Source organism: Paramormyrops kingsleyae, chromosome 3 (assembly GCF_048594095.1).
Source record: "Paramormyrops kingsleyae isolate MSU_618 chromosome 3, PKINGS_0.4, whole genome shotgun sequence".
Taxonomy (NCBI): domain Eukaryota; kingdom Metazoa; phylum Chordata; class Actinopteri; order Osteoglossiformes; family Mormyridae; genus Paramormyrops; species Paramormyrops kingsleyae.
Genome location: NC_132799.1, coordinates 11,824,993 through 11,849,291, shown reverse-complemented (window position 1 = coordinate 11,849,291; position 24,299 = coordinate 11,824,993). Strand labels below are relative to the sequence as shown.

The following is a 24,299-nucleotide window of genomic DNA, read 5'->3' as shown; positions in this document are numbered from 1 at the left end:
GCTGGTCTATGCTGTTTAGTTTCAGCAGGGATATGGCTTATGCACTGACCAAAAAAGAATTAAAAAAAATGTTGGGCAGGGTGGGGCAGCTTTGTGGGTTAGGAATCATAATGTTGCTGTCTCAAATCCCATGATCAGTAGAGTGATCTCACCATTTGGCCAATAACTACAATTGCTCCAGGGACTGCCATATTAAAAAATACCTACAGTTCATATAAGCATCACGCCCTGCCCCTCCTGTCAGCATTGGCCCTGGATCTCCTCCCAGCCATGGCCCTAAAGAGCCCTAACGTGCCTGGAGTCTGTTTGTCTCACCTCCTGTCCCTGCCCCCTAATTTATTACTCCCAGCTGTCGTGTTAGATTCCTACGGAGCCCCTAAGGTACGGAGCCCTTAAGGGGACAAAGGATGAAAAAAAAAATGGCAGAAGAAAAAAAAAACTTTTTTATATATAATTTTTTTTTTTTTATATATATATATTTTTTATTATAACCCAAAACCTCTGCGATATAACCCAAAACCTTTGCGTTATAACCCAAAAAGTTTGCATAACGTCATGTCCGGACTCACTTGTGGAGTCACGTGTTTCCGTCCCTGTAGTGGGAGCTCCTCCTGGTGGAGATCTGCAGCCAGATGCTCTTGTAGCGTGGAGGTACCGGCGGGCAGCGGGGCAGGTTGGACCGAGGCCAGCTTTGTAAATAGTTCGCGGTAATCGCTTGTGTCGTTGTAAATGTGCTGTGTGTTATGTCATGTATATTAATGTTTATTGTTGTACGTAGTGTATGTGTGCGTGCGCCCACCGTGTGTATGAGGAGTAACGGGGCGATGAGTACGGTGAGCAGTGCTGGTGTGTGGGTTGTAGTTGTACGGGTGTAATAAACGGGTGTAAAAATACAGTCAGACCTCGGACATTCGCCAGGCTTCGTTCCAGAACCTGTCGCGAGTGAGGAGGATTGGTAGAGTCACTAAAAATGGTAATATGTCCTTATTTCTGTAGTTTAAACCCTAAATATGCTCCCAAAACACTTTAATTTAATTTAAAAGTTAGCTTAATTAATATTAGAATTAGAATTTAGTGATCAGTGTCAACACACCACAGCACACAGTGCGCAACAACGAAATGTGACCTCTGCATTTGACCCATATGTGACTTTCGTGACATAGCAGGGGGCAGCTAATTCAGTGCCCGGGGAGCAGTGCTTGGGGACGGTACCTTGCTCAGGGTACCTCAGTGGTGACTTGCTGGTGGGGGATTCGAACCTGCAATCTTTCAATTACAAGTGCACTACCCTAACCATCAAGCCACCACATATACATTATACTTTAAAAAAAACAAAAGTTTCATGTAAAATAGAGTACAGTATCGCCTAACAGATATTTGTCACACTAGCACATTTACAGTACAGTATACTAATGTTACCCCTAACATTGGCTGCCGTTTTCTTTTGCATTCACAATAAGGTAAAATTAGTAAAAGAACCATTTCAGTGTTTATAGCAAATGCGTCTCGAGAGGGAAACCCGGGACGCATTTTCTATGTACGTAAACATTAGCACCTTTCAAGAAATGTATAATTTGTGTGCGTTGAATTTACGTTGACGTGTACTTACTATTACAAAGTAGTAAATTAACTACTTTCTAATATTTATGTAACCATTAGCGTTCCTGTTACGTATTGCCGAGGCACGGACCGGGGAAGCAGGGATAGGACGCAAGATTCCAGGCCCGGCTAATTATGTACATATTACAGAGATCAAAGGCATTACAGTAGCTGCACAATTACATTTAGTGTAATGCAATCGTTTTTTTAACTGTGCAGTTTAGATTAATCTTAATTTCTCACAAAATAAGTAGATTTTGGTAACTTTGCGAAAGGGAAACTTTATTATTGTGGACCTTAAATACCTGTCTGTAACACTGTTTCGGCCAGCAACCAAGAATGGCAATAAAAGGTCGTTTAAGCTAAACAATACATACAGTATAATGGTTGTTGAATATTTCTTTTATCAATGACATATTGATTTAAAAGTCTTGAGTTTTTTGCCTTGTTTGCGCTTTGGAAGGCGCCTCTTCCAGGGACGCTTATTGCCTCGCGACGATGCTGCATAAGCTTTTTCATAGACTGTCGCTGCGAAGCTTTGCAATTCTTTGGCAATGACCTAAGCAACCGAACAAAAAAGCATGTGTTCCATACGAACCCGCGAAAAAACAAGCCCGTGTCTTCTAATCATATTGGGATACAACTATAAAAAGTTAAATAAACAATAACGAGTAATGCAGCCAAACTCCCACAAAATTTATATTATGATTACAAGTAGTAACCTCCAATGCCGTCCAGTTGTTTTTGAAGTCGTGAGAAAATGAAACATCAAAGTACCATTTGCAGGCCCAGTAGAAGAATTATACATAGTCTTAAAAACGGACATTATACGTAAAGATTAAAACAATTATGGTACAGTACTAGTATGTATAAAGAATGTACTGTACTGATTTTTTTTCAATAAGAAATTCCTATAACATTTATGTTATGTTACATTTGTTACATTTAACCAAAATAACCTATAAACCAACCGATGGAATAATGAAGAGATGCTAATGAAGACGTAAAATAGACATCTTAATAAAAAGCTTAATAACGTGGTTTAAATCTTCCAAAAACAAACTAAATCCAAAACAAACAATTCGGCTAAACCTTTTCCTACAAATAGAAAATTAAGCACTTAAAATTACATTCTGTTTCCTTCAAACTGAATTACACTTTTAAGACAGATATAGTTGCAATAGATAGGAACATTAGTTCAATTATAAATCAAATACATATGGTATAAGTTAATACCAGATATTTTAGTTTTTTTAGTGACAAAAACAGAACTTTTACATTGTACAGAAATGTAAGCCTTTTTAAACCTTACCATAAAGAATTACGAAATGGAATTTATTTCCTCTTTTTATTCTTCTTCTTATTATTTTTTTGGTTGAGACCATGGATGCTTAATTTGGAAATATAATCATATCTACACACTAACTAATGTGTTATAATTCATTTTGATCTGATTTCTTTTTCAGCACTATCTGGCATTCAGATTTCATCAAGGTTATGTTAAAGGTGACAGAAGTGTCCAGTAAAAATCAGGGAGTCATTTTCTTTTAGCACTGTTATGCATAATATTGATATACGAATCCAAAATTACTGAAATGAATAAACTCGGCATGTGGTTGTGGTTTCCTAACAATTCCTGGTCTTTTATAACATATATAAACATGCTAAACGCATACTATTAAATGTCCCTTTCCTCCAACACCTGGAATTCCTCTAGGCTGGCAACCTTTGGTGTAAACTATGGATCTCAATACAGTTTTCCAGTGTTTTACAATATGGTACATTTCTTAACATGAACTTAAGGAAATATGTCTATATTAGCCACTGCATTCGCCATGTATACCTGCAGCCAGAATAAGACATGGTATGTGGTGCCTTTGAGGAAATGTCACTGAAAAGTGGCCTTCACTTTACGCAGCGTGTCTTGTATCCTCTTAGAGTGACGTTCGGCAAGGATTTGCTGGAAGTTGGTGTCATTCTCGGCAGCCAGAAGCGCAATGTCACAGTCACTCAGGTAGGCGATGCGCTGCCGCAGGTAGGTCTGCAGCTCTCGGTCAGGGACATACGTGAACTTGTTCTCCTGGAAGGCATGGATCTGGCTCACAACCTTTGCTATGTTCCTTCAACAAATACAGAAAAGGATATGTCACCCAATGCACATTTTGCCACCATTTTCATTAAAAATCAATTTTTGGAAATTAGAAATATTATTTCATTTTGGAAATTATTTACAGAATATACTCATAAATTCAATTCAGATGAAAATCCTACCACCTCTGCTACATTGTGGGTAATACTGCACATAAATACTCCAGCACTACTTTTCCTAAATGACTGTATTATTACTAGGGCATGGTAACAACCTTTACTCACAGAACAATTACTCACAGAAGATTCTAGTGATTACAGAACACATATAATGAAAGAAAACTTCTGAAATACCCTGGAGGAAAACTGAAAACTAGGGAGGTGGGGGCTGAAGCATGGGTACAAGATGCCAGAATATTCCTATTATATTCATATTTTTTCAAGCTAGTGATACTAGTGATATGCTTGTTTAGGTCACCTACCAAGACAATAACCAGTCTCTGTTATTAACAAATGGCCTTAGTATGGTAGTATGACTGATAGACAGACAGACAGACAAACTTTCTTAATCAGGAAGATAATTTAGGAGATTAGCGGCTGCTTACAGGACAATATAGCAAAGCCTAAATCACAATGCAATGTATGATGAATACACTGTTAAGTAATGGTTACTGTTCATTAAATGCACGTTTATGCTACTTGTACATAACGTGATATCAAAATAAATCATAAGAATACTCCATTAAAAATAACAATCAATTTTCTATTCCACCATTATCTATTATCAATGCATTACTAAAATGAGAGATAAAAGCCTGTCTTATCTACATTCAGCAGTGCACTTCTTGTATGGTCTTGTATGGTTTGGGAGTTGTGGCGGCTGCAGGAAATTCAGCTTATGTTCTTCAGCTGCTTTTCAATTCTGACAATATATAACCTCAAACTCTGTAAAATCACTTGCAAATATACCCATGTATCGAAACTGCAAATATATTCATATCTCCATTGTATTCTGTTCTTTTACAGTGCTTTGATGAAAAGGATACTTATAACAGCAATGTTTTTTGAAATGCAGACTGTTAGTCAAACGTACATTTACCAGATGTAACATCTCCTGAAGTACGGAATTCCCGTTTATTTAGACAGCTGTACATGTATCATTTATATTGTGTGGAATCTAAACCATTTATTGAATTACCAGTTGGAACATGTATTTAAACATTAATGGAACATTTATAATCAAGAAACCGAAATGAGTATAGCCGTAGATGTTCAAATTTAAGGGACTGATTGATTATTCCCCTTAAAAGATCAAGTTTCTCCTAGTGAATAATGTTACAAAAACTTCACACCTTTATTTATATGTTTACAGAGCTTATAATATGCATAGTAGAAGGGCTGAGATACTTTGCACTGAGATCTACCTTAGCTTTGGCCACTTGTAGGCTCCACTGGCGAGTGTGAAAGCCCCAATCTCCAGCTGCTGGACATGCATGGCCAGTATCAGAGCTGCTGGGAGGGTGGGTTGCCTCTTGAACTGCTCCCCCTCCATAAGACACAGGTTATCACTCTTTAGGAAAACCTGCAGAAGTATTTGTGATAAAATATAGTTTGTTTTAATCAGCTTGATACATAAAACGCTCTATGTATAAATATTTCCTAAAAGGTATAAAATCTACGCACATATACACAAAACTAAAGACAACCTTTAAATAGGTAAATAGTGCTTTAACATGAAATTATGCTATATAAATTATCTGTATACTACTTCACATCAATCAGGATTTTTGTAACACATTTTAAGTAACACAAATGAATATCCCTTCATGCAACTTTAGATTCAAAGAAGCATTAAGATGGTGTATGTAAATGTTTACTAATGTATATCATTACGTAATATGTACTTCATAATTGGTAATTGGTAATGATTGGTGATTTAAAAAAAAATCTGAAGTTATACATCACAAGATGCTCAACATTTAGAAAAAAACACTTGCATTACCAAAGAATACTATTTTCATTTGAATTGGAAGCCTATTTAATAACACAGGTTAAATTACATGTCAGTATAAGGATACTTAAACTGATGGATGGCTTTTGTGACTGTTTTTTGTTTCCTATGAATTAATTATAAGTTGTGTTATGGAAAATCTGTAGATGATAATAAAATGATTGCAAGGAATGTTCAGGTTCTGCCAAGGATGTAGGCAACAGGAAATTAAACAGCCGTTAGAAATTCTCGAATTTTTTTCTGTATTTTGCTTGAAAACAAAAATAAAGTTCCAAATTTGCACATCACAGTCCTTTTGACAGCTGCCTAAGAACCACTAGACGAGCTGCACTGTACCTGCACTGCTTTCAGCTCCTCCAGGACCTCACATACTTTAGCAGAGAGATGTTTCCATGCCTGGTAGGAAAAATAATCGGTAAGTGATTGGGTGAGAGGGTCACTTTGGGTCAGCTGGGGCCAGTGCGCCCCCCTGTACACCCCTGCTTATTAGACATTTGTACTAGTACAAAGGACACATGTTTTCTGAAGATTACATTTAAGTGGACTTACTGGTAGTTGTCTCACAATGACATTCTCTAGTCCTCCAAGAATCTGTATGGCTGTGGCAAAATTTCTTGATTCGTAACAATACTTGGCCATCATAAGAAATTTTGAAAGCAAACCAGCTTGTGCCTAGAACATATAAACAAAACACAGTCTTTATACAATCTAAACGGTTCCCAACAATGATTTGCCTCCATGATACAGTAGCTGTACCTTAATGGAGTCACAGATGACAATTTCAGCTGACACCCAGTTACTGACGTTCTCATCGTGCTTCAGCAGCTGAATCAAGGGTTTATCTTGCACTGTTGCTTCTTGAACAAAGAGGCTGCTGCCCTCTACTGGCGGTGAGTCAGGTGACAGTGGTCTATTGAAACACAATGGCAACTAACACTCATGCAACATTTTTATAGTGCTCGAAGAATGTTATATATATGCAACATAATGAATTTCAGTCAAGTTATACAGAAGAGGAGTTTTTAATGCATTCTGACACTGTTTCACAGGAGAAAGTCCAAGTCTACATGCAAATGCATGTCATTTGGTTCAGATCATGTACTCACTTTGTGATACATATGGCTTTGTCCCTGACCCCCTGTGCTCTGGAGTTGAGGAAGTGAACAGGATGACAACCTTGAAATATTTCCTGCAAGGCAAATCCAAATCACAACAACAACCTAAAGACAATCATGCTAATGCTGTTGACACGATTGTGGTCTATGTATCGAAAACAAATGGTGTAACCTTGCTGTTAAATTAAGGTTCAGTATTAGAGAATACAAATACTTTCTAGTGATAAAAACTGAAGAAGAATTTTCTAGAACACGCTTAGGTGACATGGAGTGGGCTGCATATTTAAAATGCGTGATGGTGCAGAAGGTATATATGTTCTCTCTTGAAGCAGTGTACACATAGTATCTGCTGTGGCAGTATAGTATAAAATACATACTATAGTAAGCATATATATAGTACAGTACAGTAACTATGACAAGTTAGCACTCTCTAAAGTAAGTATACTAAACCTGTTGGAGCAGAGTGAGCTGTTGAGCACAGCACTGGGTACTGTGCTCATTCTGAAAGAAGGGGTGCCGCTCTTCAGTCTTCAGGCAGGAGCTGGACAGATTATCCACAAGGGAACTGTAGCAGGGACGAGGCAAGGCTGCTGCAATACAATAGGCCTTTTCTCTTGGTGGGATGGCTTGGGGTTCCACCACTCTGCTGATCCTCCACTGAAAACTCTTCACAGAAATGCACATATAACATATGTATACCAAGCACATCTGTTGAACTTATATATATATATATATGTGTGTGTGTGTGTGTATATATATATATATATATATATACACACACACACACACACACACACACACATATAATTTGTATGTTTCAATATCAATAATGGTACTAGATGCACTAGGATGTAATTGTTTTGGATGTTACACTGAGTTTATGCTCATTCTCCAAGTGGAATGCAGGAGTATATGTGTAGAACAACCTAAAACTAAAAAAAGGAACGTAAAGAGTGAAATGCGTACTCTTTTCCCAGAATCCTCTGATAACTGTTTGCAAAGAGTGCGGACTGAGTGGGCGTCATCTTCCTCTTGAAGTCTGGTGTGATTACAGCACTGAGATGAAAAGGCACGGCCATTCCTCCTCTTGGGGGAGCTCTGAAGCACTGCCAGTAAGCTCTCTGCCTCACTGTCAACTGGAATCACCTGAATAACAGTATTGGGCTGTGATCGTTTTCTATATGCTGATAACTGCAAAATACACTTGCAAACCATCATAAATGCTAGTGGCATTTATCATTGTCTGTGGACTATTAAAACTAAAAAAGAAATATTTGCACATTTCAATGAAAGATCTAGAGCCTTTTGTGCAAAAATAAAGACGTATGCCAGTAATTCGGAGTATTATGTTGAATCTATGCAAAAATAATTTTTAGTCATAAGCATATTAAGGCATTTATAATATAATAATAATAACAACAATTAAAAACAACAGCAACAATAATAATAATAGAAATAATAATAATAATAACACCAACAACAATAGTAATAATAATAATAATAATAATAATAATAAACACAATCTTCCGCTACATTAAAGTGATTTATTTAATGTTTTGTGTTGCATAGTCCACAGTATTTACACCCACCTCCCTAGTGAGAAAGTCCTCTAAAGTCTGCATAAGGCTAGACTTTGGGGGAAAGTCCAGCTGTCGGCAGTTTTCCAACCAGCTGTGCAGTAGGTCCAGACTCCGGTGGTATACCTTCATTTGAACAGTGGAGGCTTCCTGGCTGGGTGAAAACTCACAATCAAAAGTGCAGTCCATAACACCAAAATATCAAAATAAATGTTTATCATACTTAATCTTACCCAGCTGTACTTCTCAGTTTATTCATCAGAAACTGTAGAAATTCTTTTGGGGTGCAGAAGTAACGATAGGTATACAGGAACTGTTGGACGTAGCCTTCAAGGTATGCATTTCTATGAGAGACAATGATAAAATTTATGATGCTGATATTTGTTAACTAGCATTTCATAGCTAAAATTCATGTCATCTGAATACGAAAATAAACAATATTTTTTTGTGTGCAGGTGAGAAGAAATGTGGGAAGGATGTGTGGTGCCTTTTGGTCCCAAGATGTATTTTTGCTGTTCGAATAAGTTGGGCAGTAGAAGATAAGCACAAGGGCCTCTCTTACCAGGGAAGGCAATTAGTCATGCAGCTACTCCATGCAGATTCTTAGTCATTATCTCCATCCTAAAGAACTTCACAAAGGCCATGCTTTATATATATATATATATATATACCAAAAGTTGTTTCTCGTTACTATTTTTTTCTCGTAATTTTTTTGTTGTCTTGGTCGCAGGAGTAATGTGTCATGACACACAGAGCAATGCATGCCCAGCACCGTCAGTGCATCGTGGTTCTTCTCTCCAAGGGCTACTCCAAGTGCGTATTCACCATGAACCGTGACCATGAGCACCCCACAAACCTTGCCGTTTTGGAGATGCTTTGACCAAGTTATCTAACAATAATGATTTGACTCTTGTCAAAGTATATATATTAATTTTCACCTTTGTCTTATAAAAACTCCCTCTGCACCCTTTGTGTCTCGCAAATTAATTTGTTGCCTTTGTATGTGGTCATATCTGCTGCTTAAACTTCTAAATGGATGTATTTTGCTTTTGATTCATCTTTTGTTAGTAATGGATGCTTGTGAGATGAAATGAGATTAGTAGATATGATGGTACAATATTGATCCTCAGAGAGAAATAAGGGAATATTTCAGCGGATGGATTGAGGTTTTATCAGCTGTATAGTGATTCCCAGAGCCTAATAAAAAGTTGGCACAAAATAAATCTGATCCAAAAAAAAAGCATTTTATTAGTAGGAGAGATGCAGCTTTGACAGTTAAAATAATTTTTATATAAAATTTAGATGTCTCATTTGTAACATCACTAGGCACTCTACAAGTAATTCAGGCAGACAAAGTATGACTATATTCCAGTGTACAAGTGAATTTCTTTCTGCAAAACTCTCAAAATGAAAAACCATTTGAAACACAATTTGCCTTCATTTAGCTCATTTAACAACCAGTTAGAATATAGATCCCTTTTGATGACTTCATCACAAAACCATTTGATTTGTTTCTGGGAATTGTCAAACTTTCACCCAGGATGTTCAGGGCCATCACAGGACACACACACACACACACACTAAGGGAAATTTAGAGACACCAGTTCAGTTAACCACATGTTTTGGGTAAGGATTAAGGATTCAAACCTACAACCTTGGAAGTGTGAGGCTACAGTGCTACTCATAGAACCACTGTGCCGCCATATAATTCTACTTATCCCATATTAAAATTCAGTGTTAGATGATAACAATCTATGATAAATTTAACTTTTGAATTGAGACAGCTGGCTTACTGTACATTCTGAATTAACAATGTATGCAGTTAAATTCAAACAGAAGCACACGGAAAGACCCCCTCGAAACACACACTTACCTGCTGTACAGATACGACATGAGGCCCAGGGGGGTTCCAGCCAGCAGAGGGCTAATTCCAGTCTGGGTGCTTCTTCCTCGACCCACTGCTGACTGCAGGCAAAGTACAGAGGGGCCTTCAGAGGGCATCAGCACTAGGGGGGCATCTTCATGGGCCGCCAGTGAGGGCAAGAGGGGGGTCTCCACACCCCAGTTGTCCATACACAAAACCTGTGAAGTTCCAAAATGAATTAGCTTAATATTAGTTTAGCATAGTTATATAATACCTTCTCAGCTGGGTGAAGCACAAATCACATCTTAATTAGCTCATTAACCCAAAGTATACAATTCCAGACAGAGAGGCAGATAGACAGACATACGGTACTTGCAGACAGACAGACAGGCAGACAGACAGATACTTTATTAATCCCCAGGAAATTTAGGTATCACAGTAGCAAATAGAAAGACATTTAAAAATGGATGAATAGATGGATGGAACAATGCATGCATTTAATTAATGAAATTAATTATTCAATCAATTATCTTTCTAATGGGAGATACATTTGGTCACCCCTCACCTCAAGGTATTTCTTCACAGAGTCCAAAAACTCTACTTTGGATTGCATCTCCTCAAGCTGACCTTGGAGTTTAGACAGCATGGTTTTGGCATCTGAACCTTTGTGAAGAAAACATAGTTGAGAACATTGCCTGCTCAATGCATGCCATTTTCCTTTCCAGTCAGTTCATTTACCTTTATTTTTCCTCTCTTGATGCATCAGCTTTTGGTAGAAATTTCTCGTCTTTTTCAGATTCCTCGTCTCTATCATAAGCTGCTGATGAAGTTCCTGTATACAATAATACGCATATTTCAAATCTTTAAAATACTTGCTTACAATGCAATCTTAGTAAGCAAAAAAAATGCAAAAAGGAAAATGAAACGTTACAAGTAAATGAAATGGTATGGTAACAGTTGTAACCAGAGCTATTCATTACTGTGGCATTTCAGCCATTGCGTCCATCACCATGGTTACAGAAATCAATACCTCATTTGAAGTAAAGCTAGGCAATAGCTAAAGGAAGCCTGGTCTGACCATGTAAGTGACGGAGGCAAAGGCAAACTTCAACATCATCAAAACGATCACAAAGAAAAGGGTGTAATTAATATTCAACTGAGAGATAATGAACAAATTGTGTCTTTTTATTTAGCAGCTTTATTAGAAAATAGTCAAACCTGTTTTCTACTTAAAAATATGTGAATGCAGGGCATAGTTTCCAGTCATTCTTTTGCAATTATTCTGCTTATTCTTTATATAGACCCATCCATCCATCCATCCATCCTCCAACTGCATATAGGAGACAGGGTTGCAGGGGCCCTTTTACAGGCAGTACAGGGCAGAAGGCAGGGTGAGGATGGGATACCAATTAGTCTAACTGGATGTCTGTGGACAGCATGAGGAAAGTGGGGTAACCTCAGCAAACCTCAGGAGAATGTGCTCCCTGTTATCATGTACAGCATAAGCAGCTACGGAATATGGATACGCAATAGAGATGGATATGAGAATAGAATCATTCAGGTCACACACAGATAAGAGGTGGGATTCAAACCCCCAAAACCAGGTGAGAAGCAATATCAGTGCTAACCACCATATTGCCCGTAACTACTGCTCTACTAAATAGTTCTAAAAAATAATAGATTTTTGGGAGGAAAAAGTTTCATGAAATATGTATATAGTATAGTAATACTGCTAATATCGATAATATAACCTGAAATCCAGATCTTACACATAAACGTTAACTTTCATCACTACAACAAAACTGATGCCAAATGGAGTTTTTATTTGATCATCTGAAATTTAACAAAAAAGTATAAGCAGACAGGACATTTAATTGATGTAAGCATATTGTAGATGACTGAACCAGTTTATAAGTAAAAACGTGAATATTTTTACTTAAACGTACCTGTTTAAAATCTTGTTCTAAGAAAGACTGGTCCTTTCAATTTAGTTAGCATAAAATGAATTTTGAAAATTAGGATTAGGAAAAAAGCCAACAGCCATAAAATATGAAATCAAATAATAATAATAACAGAACCATTTCACTACATGTCAACTAACAGTATTTCACCCAAAAAGTATGTGATTCAAAGAGCAGAGTAATAACTTCCATATCATTTATATATTTGTTTGATACAAAATATACTTGCACCAAAGACCCACCTGTTGTTTGGTCTCTATACACGGTTCCTCGCTGTGTTGGCCGAGCTTCTTCACATAATTTAGCACATCCTGTCTGAAGTAGTCGCCCCCATAGAAAGCTAAAGCCCAGCCAGGACTGCAGCCGTGTCCATCAAGCTCCCCAACAGCAGACAGAGGGCACCCATCCCATGTCAGGGACTCCATATCCTCCATGTCCTCTGAGAAGTCCAGACTCCGCTGGTCATGACAGCCCCTCCCAAGGTCTCCCTCTGCCCCTCCCATCCACCATGAGGGCTCAGTGTTGGGGGGAATTTCATCAGCGACACCCACAGAATTTTCATTGAAGTCTGCGTCTCCTGTGGCCACTTCTCCACCTTTCATTCCTTCCACAGGAGCAGATAGAGAAGTATTGCCTATAGCTGAATGAAGAAAAACAATTTCAGATATAAAAACTCGCTGCTGGCCTTCAATAGTTCTATGTGTGTGCAAAGCAGGACAGGAACTTTTCTGTCTCTGCTGTCTGTTTCTATGGCAACTATCTCCTGCTGAGGGAAGCATCATGACCTCAGTTTGCTTCTGACTGTCCTCAATGCACAGTGCCTGTCATAACTAGGTCCGTCACCATTTAAATTTGGCCTCTTATACATAGCACATGTATATAATATTGATTTAGATATCGAACAAATATTACAACAAAAAAACATTTAGACATAACTAATAAACAATACACCAAATGTAATATTCATGCATTATTTTGTAATTTAAAGCAAGGGTGTACAACAGACCTTTAGAATTATCAGACCAAAAATGAAAAAAAAAAATCTGTTACAGGTCACTGATATTCTGTAGCTATTCAGTGAAAATATCAAATTCTCAGATTGAAAGGAGTCTGGAAACAGCCTTTAAATGTATATTTAAAAGGAAAACTAAACTGTATTTCTGCTGCCAGAGGCATAAGGACAGAAATCTCTAACCTATGTTGACATCTTGATGAAGTTCCTCTGGTTTTTCTACAGTTGCACAGGAAGATTGGGGCTCAGGTGCACTGAGCGACCTTCTGAGAATCTTTCCTGTGTTTGCATGGTTGTCTCTGTCTGAGCTCACGTGATTCGGCTCCCATGCTTGCACTGCAGTGCTATGCTCTCCACCCTGGGGTGAGGTAGCTGCCCTTTCTGCTACCTTTGATGAAGGCTGAACATTAGAGACAGGTCGGATTGTAGAGCTCCAAGCAGACCTGTGTAGCACCATAGAAAAACAGTTCATTCAGTCACATAAAATTCACTGTATTTCAGAAATGTGTTGCCGCAAAACGTTCTTGCACAAATATAAGCCTGAAACAAAAGAATATGTGGTGAAAAAACAGAAATATAAAGCTAAGAAATCTTAAAATAATAATTACTGCTTATTCGTTATTATTGCAATAATTATTAATCGTTTTTTTTTTCTTTCAAACATTTTGACACTTCCCATGACTGTATTTTGTTATCAAAATCCTAAATGGAAGATGAATCTACAGCAATTTTTAATAAAATAAATCTCCCTATACTGTAGCATGCAGGCCACATTACAGATATGTTTAATTCAGTATAAAAAGGTAGGATTCCTGCTGTTAAAAATAAAAATAACCTTTTGGTGAAATCTGTCAGTAATCTGATTTGGTTGATTTTTATGACACATAGACAACCATCCCACCCCCCACCCCCCTCCAACAACCTAGCAAAAACAATCATTGACTTGTCATAAACTTTGGTGACAGCTGAATAAATCTCGGAATAAACATCCTGAACTGGGATAAGCTTTAAAATAAGTCGTAATTGACATATCACTGACATTGTCAAACACACATCAAAATGTATTATTATTTGTATAATTAAAATACTATTTACATTTTATCTTCGCAGTGAACACTTATGAGGCTAGAATGTTGTTCTTTTAGGTAGTGACTTTTGCTTGCAGTCATTTAAGGATATATTTTTCTGTACCCAATCTGACCTACAATCAGAAGCAAAACTATGGTTACCTTGACAAACTCACAACTGTCTTTTGTCCTTGGCCCAAGGTCCTGGTTTTTACTGAGTTCAATGAATTAATTAGTCAATGTAGAATTTTAGAATTTAGTGATCAGTGGTCATTGTCAACACACCACAGCACACAGTGCGCAACAACGAAATGTGACCTCTGCATTTGACCCATATGTGACTTTCGTGACATAGCAGGAGGCAGCTAATTCAGCGCCCGGGGAGCAGTGCTTGGGGACGGTACCTTGCTCAGGGTACCTCAGTGGTGACTTGCTGGTGGGGGATTCGAACCTGCAATCTTTCAATTACAAGTGCGCTACCCTAACTATCAAGCCACCACTGACCACCACTGTAGCACATATGCAGCTCTAAAACCATTCAACCGCATTGGCAAAGGAGGTTAAGAAAAGGGTAAAATACATTTTTGGCTAAACCTATGTAAATTCCAAGGTAATCCACTATATAATGTTTATAACAAAACAATGCCAATGCATATAAAATTGAAGAAAATTCTTGAAGGGGCAACACTGTTGCTGAATTAATATATCCTGGACAAAATGCATACGTACAAAGAGGTCTGCTTTCTGTTCACCACGTTGTAAAGTGCTTCTAGTAATTTCTCATTCCAGCAGAAATCCAAGAATTTTTCAGAAACAGCACTGCAAAACGTATCATACTGGAGGTCTCTTAGAGAGAATATATACTCCCCTTGTAATAGACAAAAAAAAGCAAATTAAATCACTGAAAAAATACAGTTCAAACAAATTTGGGACTCTATTTTTTGTAACTGGAATTACACTGAGATCATTTTTATCCTTCCAGGTTATGAAAACTAAACACAGGATGGAAATATTAGCATCCAAATGCAAAGAAAATAAGCTTGATTAACAACCTCTTACTAGCCCCATTCTGACTGTACTTTATCTACAAGAAATAACTACAGAAGGGTGATACAATCGTTCTGGTATTTATGACTTCATAATGTTAGAAGAATACAAAAACTTTCCAGATGACATGACATTAACCCATTTTGAGGTCCTCTGCTCCATTTTCCAGATAGCTGTCGAAGCCAAACTCTGCTCTAATGAGGTTCATGACCGCCTGTAGAGAGGGATGGACCTGGGTTGAAAGAGGCTGTTCTGCAGGAGACTGAGCCAAACTTCTTAGGGACTGTTCTCTGCCACCTTCTCCGCCAGAGTCCTTGTGCTTCGGGACCCTGTCCATCTGTGGTGAAGCCAGCGGCGTGAGAGATGCTTCAGCATTCTGTGCAGCAGGTGATCTCCAGCTTCCTGCTGATGTCTTAGGGGCCCCCTGATCCACAGAGCTCAAGACGAGCTCACTAGCTACGGCTGATAGTGGGGGGATGTTGATGTTCAGGCCAGGAATGGGCTCTGGGGCAGCAATGTGCACAGGGAACAATGTCAGCAGCCCCGTTTTGGGGTCTTGCCTCAGGAGGTAGCTGTTGTACATGCTGCCAGTGACCTGATTGGTGGAGAAAGCAGATGTACTGCTGCAGTGATGAGGAAGAGTCTGACCCTCGCATTCAGTATGTTGTGCTGTTGTCAGTGATGGGCTGTTGACTAACATCTTTCCACTGGAGGAAGTGGATGATTCTGGTAAACAAACACTCTCCTGGGAGCCAAGATAAATGGCATCTTCCTTTGGAACCCGTGGCACATACTCCATAAGTGCATTGTCTTTGTGTTCGGGTTTGGCTTTCAGATGATTGTTACTGCCATTCTCACTTTTCCTGTAAAAAATGCAGATTGATAAATTGCAAGTGCAGATTGCAAATGAAGACTGCAAAGTGTTGAAATGTCTAGATTTTTAGTTTACATCACAAGTTAAAATTTGAATTCAGTTTACACCAGTACCTATCAATGAGCCTAATTTAATGTTCTATACTGTTTGAAAATATTTGTATGCTTAAGTACATTGTTAATCTCTTTGCACATCTCTTTATGAATCTCTATCTATTCATGTCTAAAAAATATTCTAGTTTTGATTGTATACGTTTTCTGAATTTTCTTATCCTCAATGTCTCAATTTACTACCGATGTTGGATGAGTTAACATCATAGCTCTAAGCATTCTCCGATTAATACTGATATTGAGAAATGTTTACCCCCCAGTTCCTTGCTGGGTCAGGGTCTCCCTTGTAGTAGTTCCATCTTGGGCAAGTACAATGGGTTTGAAATGCGTGGCAGAAGATGTGAAGGCATCGGGGAGAGAGGAGGCTGTGGTGGCACAGTATTGCTTTGGAATAGGTCCCTGGACAGGAGACAGCTTGTCCCTTCCAGTCATAGGTGCAAACCCTGCGTAGTCACATGTAAATAACAACCAAAAATACAATGACACCATTCGTGCAGCAAAATCAATTATTATGAATCATCAGCCCCATTTATCAACTTAAAGTGAGCATATACACCTGCAAATTACATCTAAAAACACAATTCACTGTGTAAACTTACTCATGAATTCTTAAATTAGTCTTCTTAAAGTAATGCAGTCATACCAGAAGGGTACACTGACCTAGGGCCTGTACTGCGAAGCGGGGTTACTGGCTTATATGTCGGATTTAAGGTAGTCTGGGCAAAATGTAAGTGAAAGAATATGAAGTCCATTTAAATTGTGGTACCTTAAATCTTACAAGTTATCCCGATAAGCCAGTAACCCCGCTTTGTAGTACAGGCCACTGGTGAAATTTTAATCAAAGAAACATACCCATCTTGCTGTTTGAAGACACTTTTATATCAGACCTTTTCTTAGTGTCCAAAATCCTTGGAGAACCTATATTCTTATTCCAGTGGTCTGACTGTGATTGCAAAATACAAGAAGAACATCATTCAGTCTATACATTATTTCCTTATTTTAGAAACATTTCCCTGATCAGACAAAAGAGGGCAGTGCATCACTATACAGGGAGAACAGCTGGTCTTTTCTCCAGTTACTCCAGAGACAAAATTATTTAAGGCAAATTGGCAGATAAAAATGAAATCCTACACGAAACTGGCTTTAACACAAATTTCAATAATGTTTCCCATTGTAAAAGTGTTTCAATATGGTCTTTCCTTCCTTCAACGACAAATATTCTCAACTATTTCAACTGTACATTGCAGTCTGATATACTTGTCTTAATTTAATCCAGATATTCTGGCATACAAGTGAGCCTGAATAGCTGAAATGTGCTGCTCAAATGGATTATAGGCTAAATGGCAGAAAATAATACACAAAGCCAACCTTGCAAAGCCTGTTGATTAACTTTGCCCAAACTTCCTCAGGAGTGGTACGCTGGCGTAGCAGGTAATCCCGACAGCTCTGTAAAGGAGCGAGGCATGTAGGTAATCAGAACAGCTCTATGAAGTACCTGAGCACACAGGCTGCGATTCATGGGTAATGCAAACAGAGCCATGACAGTATAAGACAAAAGAAATCAAAATGGTTAATAGTGAGACACATATAATCTCTTCACTTTTGTGAAGAAAATAAAGCACATCATTCACACATAACTGATTAAGTTTCATTAAAAAACATTAACGGGAGGACGATTTACAAACTGATTTACACACTATCCTTTCAATGACTTTCATTTTCATAAATTTTCAAAGAGGATTATAATGACATACTGACTACTTACGAATGACTAAACATGTATGCTGATTCTGCCTTCAGGAATGAATAATTCTGGGGTCAATAACTCATACCTTTTTTGCTGCCACGATTGACGGCCTCTCAATAGGAGTTCTCTTTGCCATTTCCAGTAGCAGTCTTTTCAGTTTTCTTGGCATTGCTAATTTTTGGTTGGGTGATAAGTTGAACTTGGCCGTGGACCAAAGGATAGCTGCAACCCCGTAAACGCAGGCCTGTTCAAAAACAAAAAATATTCACCAAAGCCATATATTCACCAAGCCATATATTGGTAATACAATGTAATATAAAGACTAAGGAAAATAAACTATAACACATGCAGGATTAACCTTTTCTGTAACAATTCCATGTTCTTGGAATTCTGGTGCCAGATAAAAGGCATCACAGGATCCTAAACAGGCAAATGAAAGACAGATGGGGCTCTAAAAACCATAATGTCACGCTTCTCAAGAAAACCCTCACCAAAAAAGTAATAAGCATCTAAAAGTTATGTGAAATAAATAACATATTCTTACATAACTAAACAAGGTTTTTTTTGGGAGACAACTGCAAATTACTGTACTGAGGCGCATCCCAGCTCTCTTACACAATAAATGCTACAGCAGAAATGTTACACAATAATGACTGAAGCCTGGAGACAGCAATTGCACCTGTGTTTTTAGTTTTCAGAAACAGCATCTCCCCTTCACAGCTGATGTAAACAGATTCCAGGCATAAATAGGCTGTGCACACAGAACAAAAAATAGCACATATTTGCATCCAGAATACAAAGAATTATTTACAAATTACACATTTAAGGTATCATCTCTTATTTAACCAGAAAGCCCCCTGTGGGGTGTGAACCTTCATATGTTGTGATAAGAACATCTAAGCTGTCTGAACAATAACCATACTACTTTGATGCCAGGACTTTCATGGCACCTAAAATCACATTTCTACAGCTATTAGTCATAATATTCATTAAAGACAAAAATAAAGAAGAAAGAACATGTTTACTTAGCTAACATGTAATGGCAACAGTATATTACGCACAAAGTTTTTGTGCTTGCATTTTCTAATGCTGTTAAATAAACAAAAGAAGCATGGCTGGTATTGGGGAGTGTTTAGATAGCTTTCTTGTGAGCCAGGAGAAAGACCCCACCTGGGTAGTCAATGTAAGTCTGCAGTGTAGACAGACATATGTAACACAGGCCCCAGAGCTCGTTCACTGACAAAGGCTGATAGCTATGAGAGAGCAGCTCCTTCAGGGAGATCCACTGGAAGACACCCACACACAGGCACACATAAAAACATACAACTCGTAATTCACTCCAGATCCACCACCGCTGACCGAGAAATTCTTTTCAGAAAAGCATAGTCTGAATCTCAGCTTTCAAACAAAACATCCTGTTGATGTGGAGTTATTTTAACTATATTAGCCTAATCACAAAAAAATAAAAATGTATTACTATATCAGTATAATACAACAGTAATATAATACTAATAATTATATCACTACATTACTGCTGATGATAAATAATTAATATTTTACTTGGATACTTACTTCATCCTGAGTTTCTTCATTGAGGCACAGCATGCTTTTGGTCATGTGATTGCTGGTATAGAGTATGCTCTTTACTGAGGTCTCATTATACACAGAGTCAGTAGGGGCATTCCCGTTGAAAATTCTGTTCAAGAGGGCACTTTCTGGGTCCTGTGCACAGCCAGGGAATGATTGGGGAATGTTGTGGTTCTTATCAGGCGAAAATCCCAGCAACCCCCCGGTCTCACCACACCCATCTTTCGCTGAACAATCATGTTCTTCACGGTCCGAAAGATGGCTGTGTCTGCTCTTGCGAGCCATCATACTCTTGATGATCACATTGACAGGAAATTCCTCTGAGCCTATTTCCGTAAGGTCAGTTACAGTTGCATTCAGGTCAACCAGTTGAGGCTGGATTGGCGGCGGATTGTTGGAATCAGGGACGGAACTGGAGCGGTTGAGCACTCCTCTGGTCCTCCCACCCTGTTCCTGTATGCGCCTCCTAACAGGGGAACTGTTCTGAGACCTGCTGTCCAAGCGCAAGTCAAACATATGCTCCTCTCTCTGTGATCGGACGATGTGCTCAGTGTTGCTCAGATCAGGACTGAGGTCCTCTATGCTGGACAAACCACTAACCGGATTCTGTTCGTGAAACTGCCTCTTGGCTTTCAGTTGTTGTTCATGAATTCCACAAGATGTTTCCAAGCCATCTGCAAATTAACATTATGTTGTTTTGGTTTTTCAACAGGTTATGACTTTACACAACAAATAAAAACTCAACTGTCACTTCAATATGGGTTTTTAGATTTTTTTACTATCATAGTCATAACATCACTTCTGTAACATCTTTTACTGGTGTTTTTTTTTAACAAATGAGAAAAGAACAGACATACCTTGAAATGTTCCTACAGATTCGATTGACAGGACACGTCGGCCAATGGCAGACAACTTCCGACAGATGCTCAAAGAGGACACATTCCTTAGCTTTACCTTTGCCAGCGTGACGATGTTCTGTGGAAAGATTGCACTGGATTTCAATTTATAGTGTCACTAAAAAAAGGCAAAGGCAACCACATTGAATGACTTTTCTATACATCTTACATTAATAATTAACTTCTTGTTTATGTTGGAAATATACACTTGCATGTCACAATTGTCTTATAATTGATTTGGTTTATAATAAAGACAAGTTCGATACCTGAGATAATGAAAAAAACAGTTGTATAATATTGTAATAATGATTACATCACGAAACGATCAACATTATACAAAGTACTTCTAGTTTTCAGCCTTACATTATATTTAAGGGATATTTACATGGTTTATATTAGGTAAATATTAATGTTGTATGGGGCAAGTAAGAGATTCACTACTGCTGTAATTGCATCTGCTGTTCTAACTTGTCATTCTAGCTTGATAAACAAACTTGTAAAACAGTTAAGTTCACACTCACAAAGCTACAGATGGAGTGAGTATTGGAGCTAGGGCGAGTAAGAGTAGCCACTAAAAATGGTTAAGAAACCAGGCTGTCTCCCTATTATTATTTATTTTGCCAATTCACTTGTATATTTATTTGAACATTTTAGTAATATGGCTGTCACAATTGATTATGTTAATAATTGAATAATCTACAGAATAATCTACCGATTCATTGAGTAATTGTTTATATAATATAATATAATATAATATAATAATATGTACATTACAATTGGTGCAAGAAAGGAACCAACCACACATTGCAGGGTGCACACTAGCTCGGTCGTACGGTCAATTTAGGCACTCCAATTCACTTCACTTTGTTTTTGACAGTATAAGGACATCGGCGGATGTGCCGAAGAGGCACCCCCACACACAAAGCGGTGGTGTGTGGCAACAGCACTACCCAGTATGCCACTAGGCTGGCATGATGTGTGATGTTCATATCAACATGGCATTTCATGCACATGCAATAGTCATATTGCAAGGACTGCGATAGTCTGCAGGATTCAAACCATTAATTAATTCCGCTAAAAGACTTTACTTTACAGGAAACCAAACTTAGCAAGGTTTGCAATTTTAATGATGGTTCCTTTTCGGCTTTATCTAGTATAAGCATGAAAACATCAGTCTAAAGTTTGCCATCGCTGCTTTTGCATGAGCACTGCCTGCGATCTCCGAAACAACCATATAATTTTTGTCCTTTCTGTTGGACTGATTCATAGACTGTGTGGTGTGTTTGTGAGAAATTAAGCAAAAATGAGTGAAGAGGAACTGGTCATGAAAACATATTATGTATTTTATTGTGACAATGAGCAAAAGCAAGTGATTTGTCGGCACTGCTTTGCGTCTGTTGGCACAACTCTTGGGAACACCATTTGACAGACTTGAAAGGTAGATAATTTCCAACTCCTAAATATCGTAACGTTATCTTTTTCTAGTCTTGTTTAGGTCTACGCAAAACACACAATACGTTAACAAAAATAGTTAATAATTGCTTATTATGTACTGTATTATGTAAAACAATATGGCTAAGCGATGGGGTAACCTTCGTTTTAGTAGCGAATATAGACACTCCTCTACTTACGAACGAGTTACGTTCCGAACTGCTGTACGCAAGTACAGATAACTATGATATGCTGGGAGTACACATGCTATGCTGCTGCATGGTGGGAGTAGCAGCCAGAAATTGGACTAGGCAGAACTGGTGCGCAGAAAAAAAAACGTTGCAGACAGGAAACGGGAGCCCAACGAACACAATTTGGACTTACAGTCCACTTTGTTTGTATGTCTGAAAGTTCGTAAGTAGAGGAGCATCTGTATTTCGATATGCAGGAATCACAATAAACAAAATTAATTAAGTGCAAGTTATGACAAAGACAGGCTAGGCTACTTCAAGAGGCTAAATGGGACATATCTACAGTATGGCTAACCTCGCATTATTGAGTCCGTCAAACCTCAATGTCTATAAGATATATTTGCTTTACAGTCGTGCCGTGGTGAAATTCAAGTTCTGCTTTGCAATACTGACGGACAACTGCATTCTCATTCCCTTTTAATATTAAGTGCTTCCACACAAGTGATGTTTTCCCTCTTCATTTTGACCCTCATTCTGCATGTGCGGTCTACCATCCGCCATATCGCCGAGTAATCGAGAAGGAAAATTTTAATCGATGCTTTTTAATAATCAAGTACTGCACTTTAATCGAATAATTGTGACAGCTCTAGTTAAGAATAACTCAAATGTTCTTAATACTTTGTTATAGACCTGGGGTGAGTTTCCTGAAGCCTTTCGTTCGTAACTTCTATATTAAAAGATAGAACTTATAAATGACATAGCATTAAGAAGGCTTCGGGAAACTCACCCCTGTTGATTATAGTGAAAATAAGAAGGCATAGTATGTCTAATAAATTAGTGAATTTCCATAATTGTACAGTTACTCTAATTTCTTAAATGTCTTTATTAAAATATAATGCAACACTGGCCATCTGCTACACTACTCTTGAAATATCAGTATTTGCAACAGCCCTTGGCAAACACTACTTAATGCAGTCTATGGTGGTGAGCTCCTCACCTGAATGCTTGGTCTATCTTCTGGTCTCTCCTGCTGCATCCGATCCAGTAGCCTTTTAACCTCTGGGCCAAGCTCCGGTTGTAATTCTGGCTCAATGACAAAATCAAGGGAGACTGCCAGAGTGGTCCCCAGGGAGAACACGTGTCCCTGGAGAAAGCCAAAGACACAGCCGAAGCTGTCTTATTTGAAGGACCCCAGTACATTTAGCTGACCATCATATGACATCCAGCATCAAGGTCTATGCTGATCACCAAAGAATACTCAATGTTCTCAGCACAATACAGCCTAAACATATTATGATCTGAAACTGAGAGCCTTATCATAAATTGACACTTACTCCAGTGTTTTGCTGCATACACTGATGCATTGGCTAACTAGAGCTGGATATCACCACTGATATCCTGAATCAATTCAATTCCAATTCACAAGGTCCGGAACTGATTCGATTTCTGATTCGATTTGATTCAATATTGAATTGATTAGAGATATTTCAAATTTCCAAATTTGCTTGGATAGGAAAGATATTCTCAGAGAACTAGTGCTGTAAATTGTACAGGGAACCATATAACCTGGTGCATTGTTAACAATATTAAATATGTGCATTAAGAATTGACCTCAAAGCAGTTGCATTAATGAACATTTTATTTAATCTGACCAAAAAATTTCGGATCAGATTTTTTTTGCAGATTGTGCATCTGGATGATATCTTCTTAATGGTATTATAGGATTTGTCATGCTTCCACAATATTTCACCTCCATTTTGCACATCTTACAGACACAACTTTGCTTTTGTCCAATTCAATTACTGTCTTCATATTTCTGACATCTGACAAACCTCCAGACATCGGCCTTTAGGCTTGACAGTACCTTCAGTGGAGTAACTTCTGCCATATTTTTGTACATTTTTATCTACCAGATGGTGTTGCATGATGCTAGGTGCGTGAGGCTAACGGGGTTAAAGCTGCACACATCCTTTGGAAAAGGTCATACACTGTAAAATTGTTTTTTTTTTTTAAACCTAGCCCTATGCCTAACAGGTGACGTTCTTGGTACTGAGTTCATACATAGCTAGAATCCATCTCTTCTTCTTCCATAGCCGCTTACCTATTACAAGGTCACAGTGAG

At 38.2% G+C, this 24,299-nt stretch overlaps 1 protein-coding gene and 1 long non-coding RNA gene across 7 annotated transcripts in view; one reads left to right on the top strand and one right to left on the bottom strand.

The window, feature by feature from the left end:
* Positions 1 to 580: 580 nt before the first annotated feature.
* LOC111858817 (uncharacterized) lies at positions 581 to 15,630 on the top strand. 2 transcript variants are annotated; one of them, XR_002841692.2, is made up of 5 exons: positions 581 to 707; positions 3,538 to 3,613; positions 7,791 to 7,925; positions 8,846 to 9,203; positions 15,511 to 15,630. It is a non-coding gene; the product is annotated as an uncharacterized lncRNA (long non-coding RNA). The 2 variants fall into 2 exon arrangements; XR_011989477.1 differs by lacking the exon at positions 15,511 to 15,630 and having other exon boundaries at positions 8,846 to 9,613.
* kndc1 (kinase non-catalytic C-lobe domain containing 1) overlaps positions 2,275 to 24,299 on the bottom strand; it is a 39,889-nt gene continuing 17,864 nt past the window's right edge. For 2 of the 5 annotated variants that reach the window (XM_072709608.1, XM_072709607.1), the window contains exons 5-32: positions 23,175 to 23,321; positions 20,517 to 20,634; positions 19,645 to 20,333; positions 19,243 to 19,357; positions 18,752 to 18,823; positions 18,431 to 18,492; positions 18,158 to 18,316; positions 17,694 to 17,771; positions 17,178 to 17,268; positions 16,579 to 16,768; positions 15,480 to 16,204; positions 15,024 to 15,162; positions 13,411 to 13,670; positions 12,458 to 12,855; positions 12,201 to 12,233; positions 10,993 to 11,086; positions 10,820 to 10,917; positions 10,264 to 10,472; positions 8,624 to 8,734; positions 8,403 to 8,544; positions 7,780 to 7,959; positions 7,264 to 7,479; positions 6,805 to 6,887; positions 6,455 to 6,608; positions 6,248 to 6,370; positions 6,035 to 6,094; positions 5,112 to 5,269; positions 2,275 to 3,719 (exon numbers count right to left, since the gene is read on the bottom strand). In XM_072709608.1, the coding sequence (XP_072565709.1) occupies positions 3,488 to 3,719; positions 5,112 to 5,269; positions 6,035 to 6,094; positions 6,248 to 6,370; positions 6,455 to 6,608; positions 6,805 to 6,887; positions 7,264 to 7,479; positions 7,780 to 7,959; positions 8,403 to 8,544; positions 8,624 to 8,734; positions 10,264 to 10,472; positions 10,820 to 10,917; positions 10,993 to 11,086; positions 12,201 to 12,233; positions 12,458 to 12,855; positions 13,411 to 13,670; positions 15,024 to 15,162; positions 15,480 to 16,204; positions 16,579 to 16,768; positions 17,178 to 17,268; positions 17,694 to 17,771; positions 18,158 to 18,316; positions 18,431 to 18,492; positions 18,752 to 18,823; positions 19,243 to 19,357; positions 19,645 to 20,333; positions 20,517 to 20,634; positions 23,175 to 23,321 (5,136 nt within the window). In that variant the 3' untranslated portion in view covers positions 2,275 to 3,487. Of the gene's footprint in view, positions 3,720 to 5,111; positions 5,270 to 6,034; positions 6,095 to 6,247; positions 6,371 to 6,454; positions 6,609 to 6,804; positions 6,888 to 7,263; positions 7,480 to 7,779; positions 7,960 to 8,402; positions 8,545 to 8,623; positions 8,735 to 10,263; positions 10,473 to 10,819; positions 10,918 to 10,992; positions 11,087 to 12,200; positions 12,234 to 12,457; positions 12,856 to 13,410; positions 13,671 to 15,023; positions 15,163 to 15,479; positions 16,205 to 16,578; positions 16,769 to 17,177; positions 17,269 to 17,693; positions 17,772 to 18,157; positions 18,317 to 18,430; positions 18,493 to 18,751; positions 18,824 to 19,242; positions 19,358 to 19,644; positions 20,334 to 20,516; positions 20,635 to 23,174; positions 23,322 to 24,299 lie in introns of those variants that run through there. The other 3 variants (XM_072709609.1, XR_011989476.1, XR_002841689.2) reach the window with 3 other exon arrangements.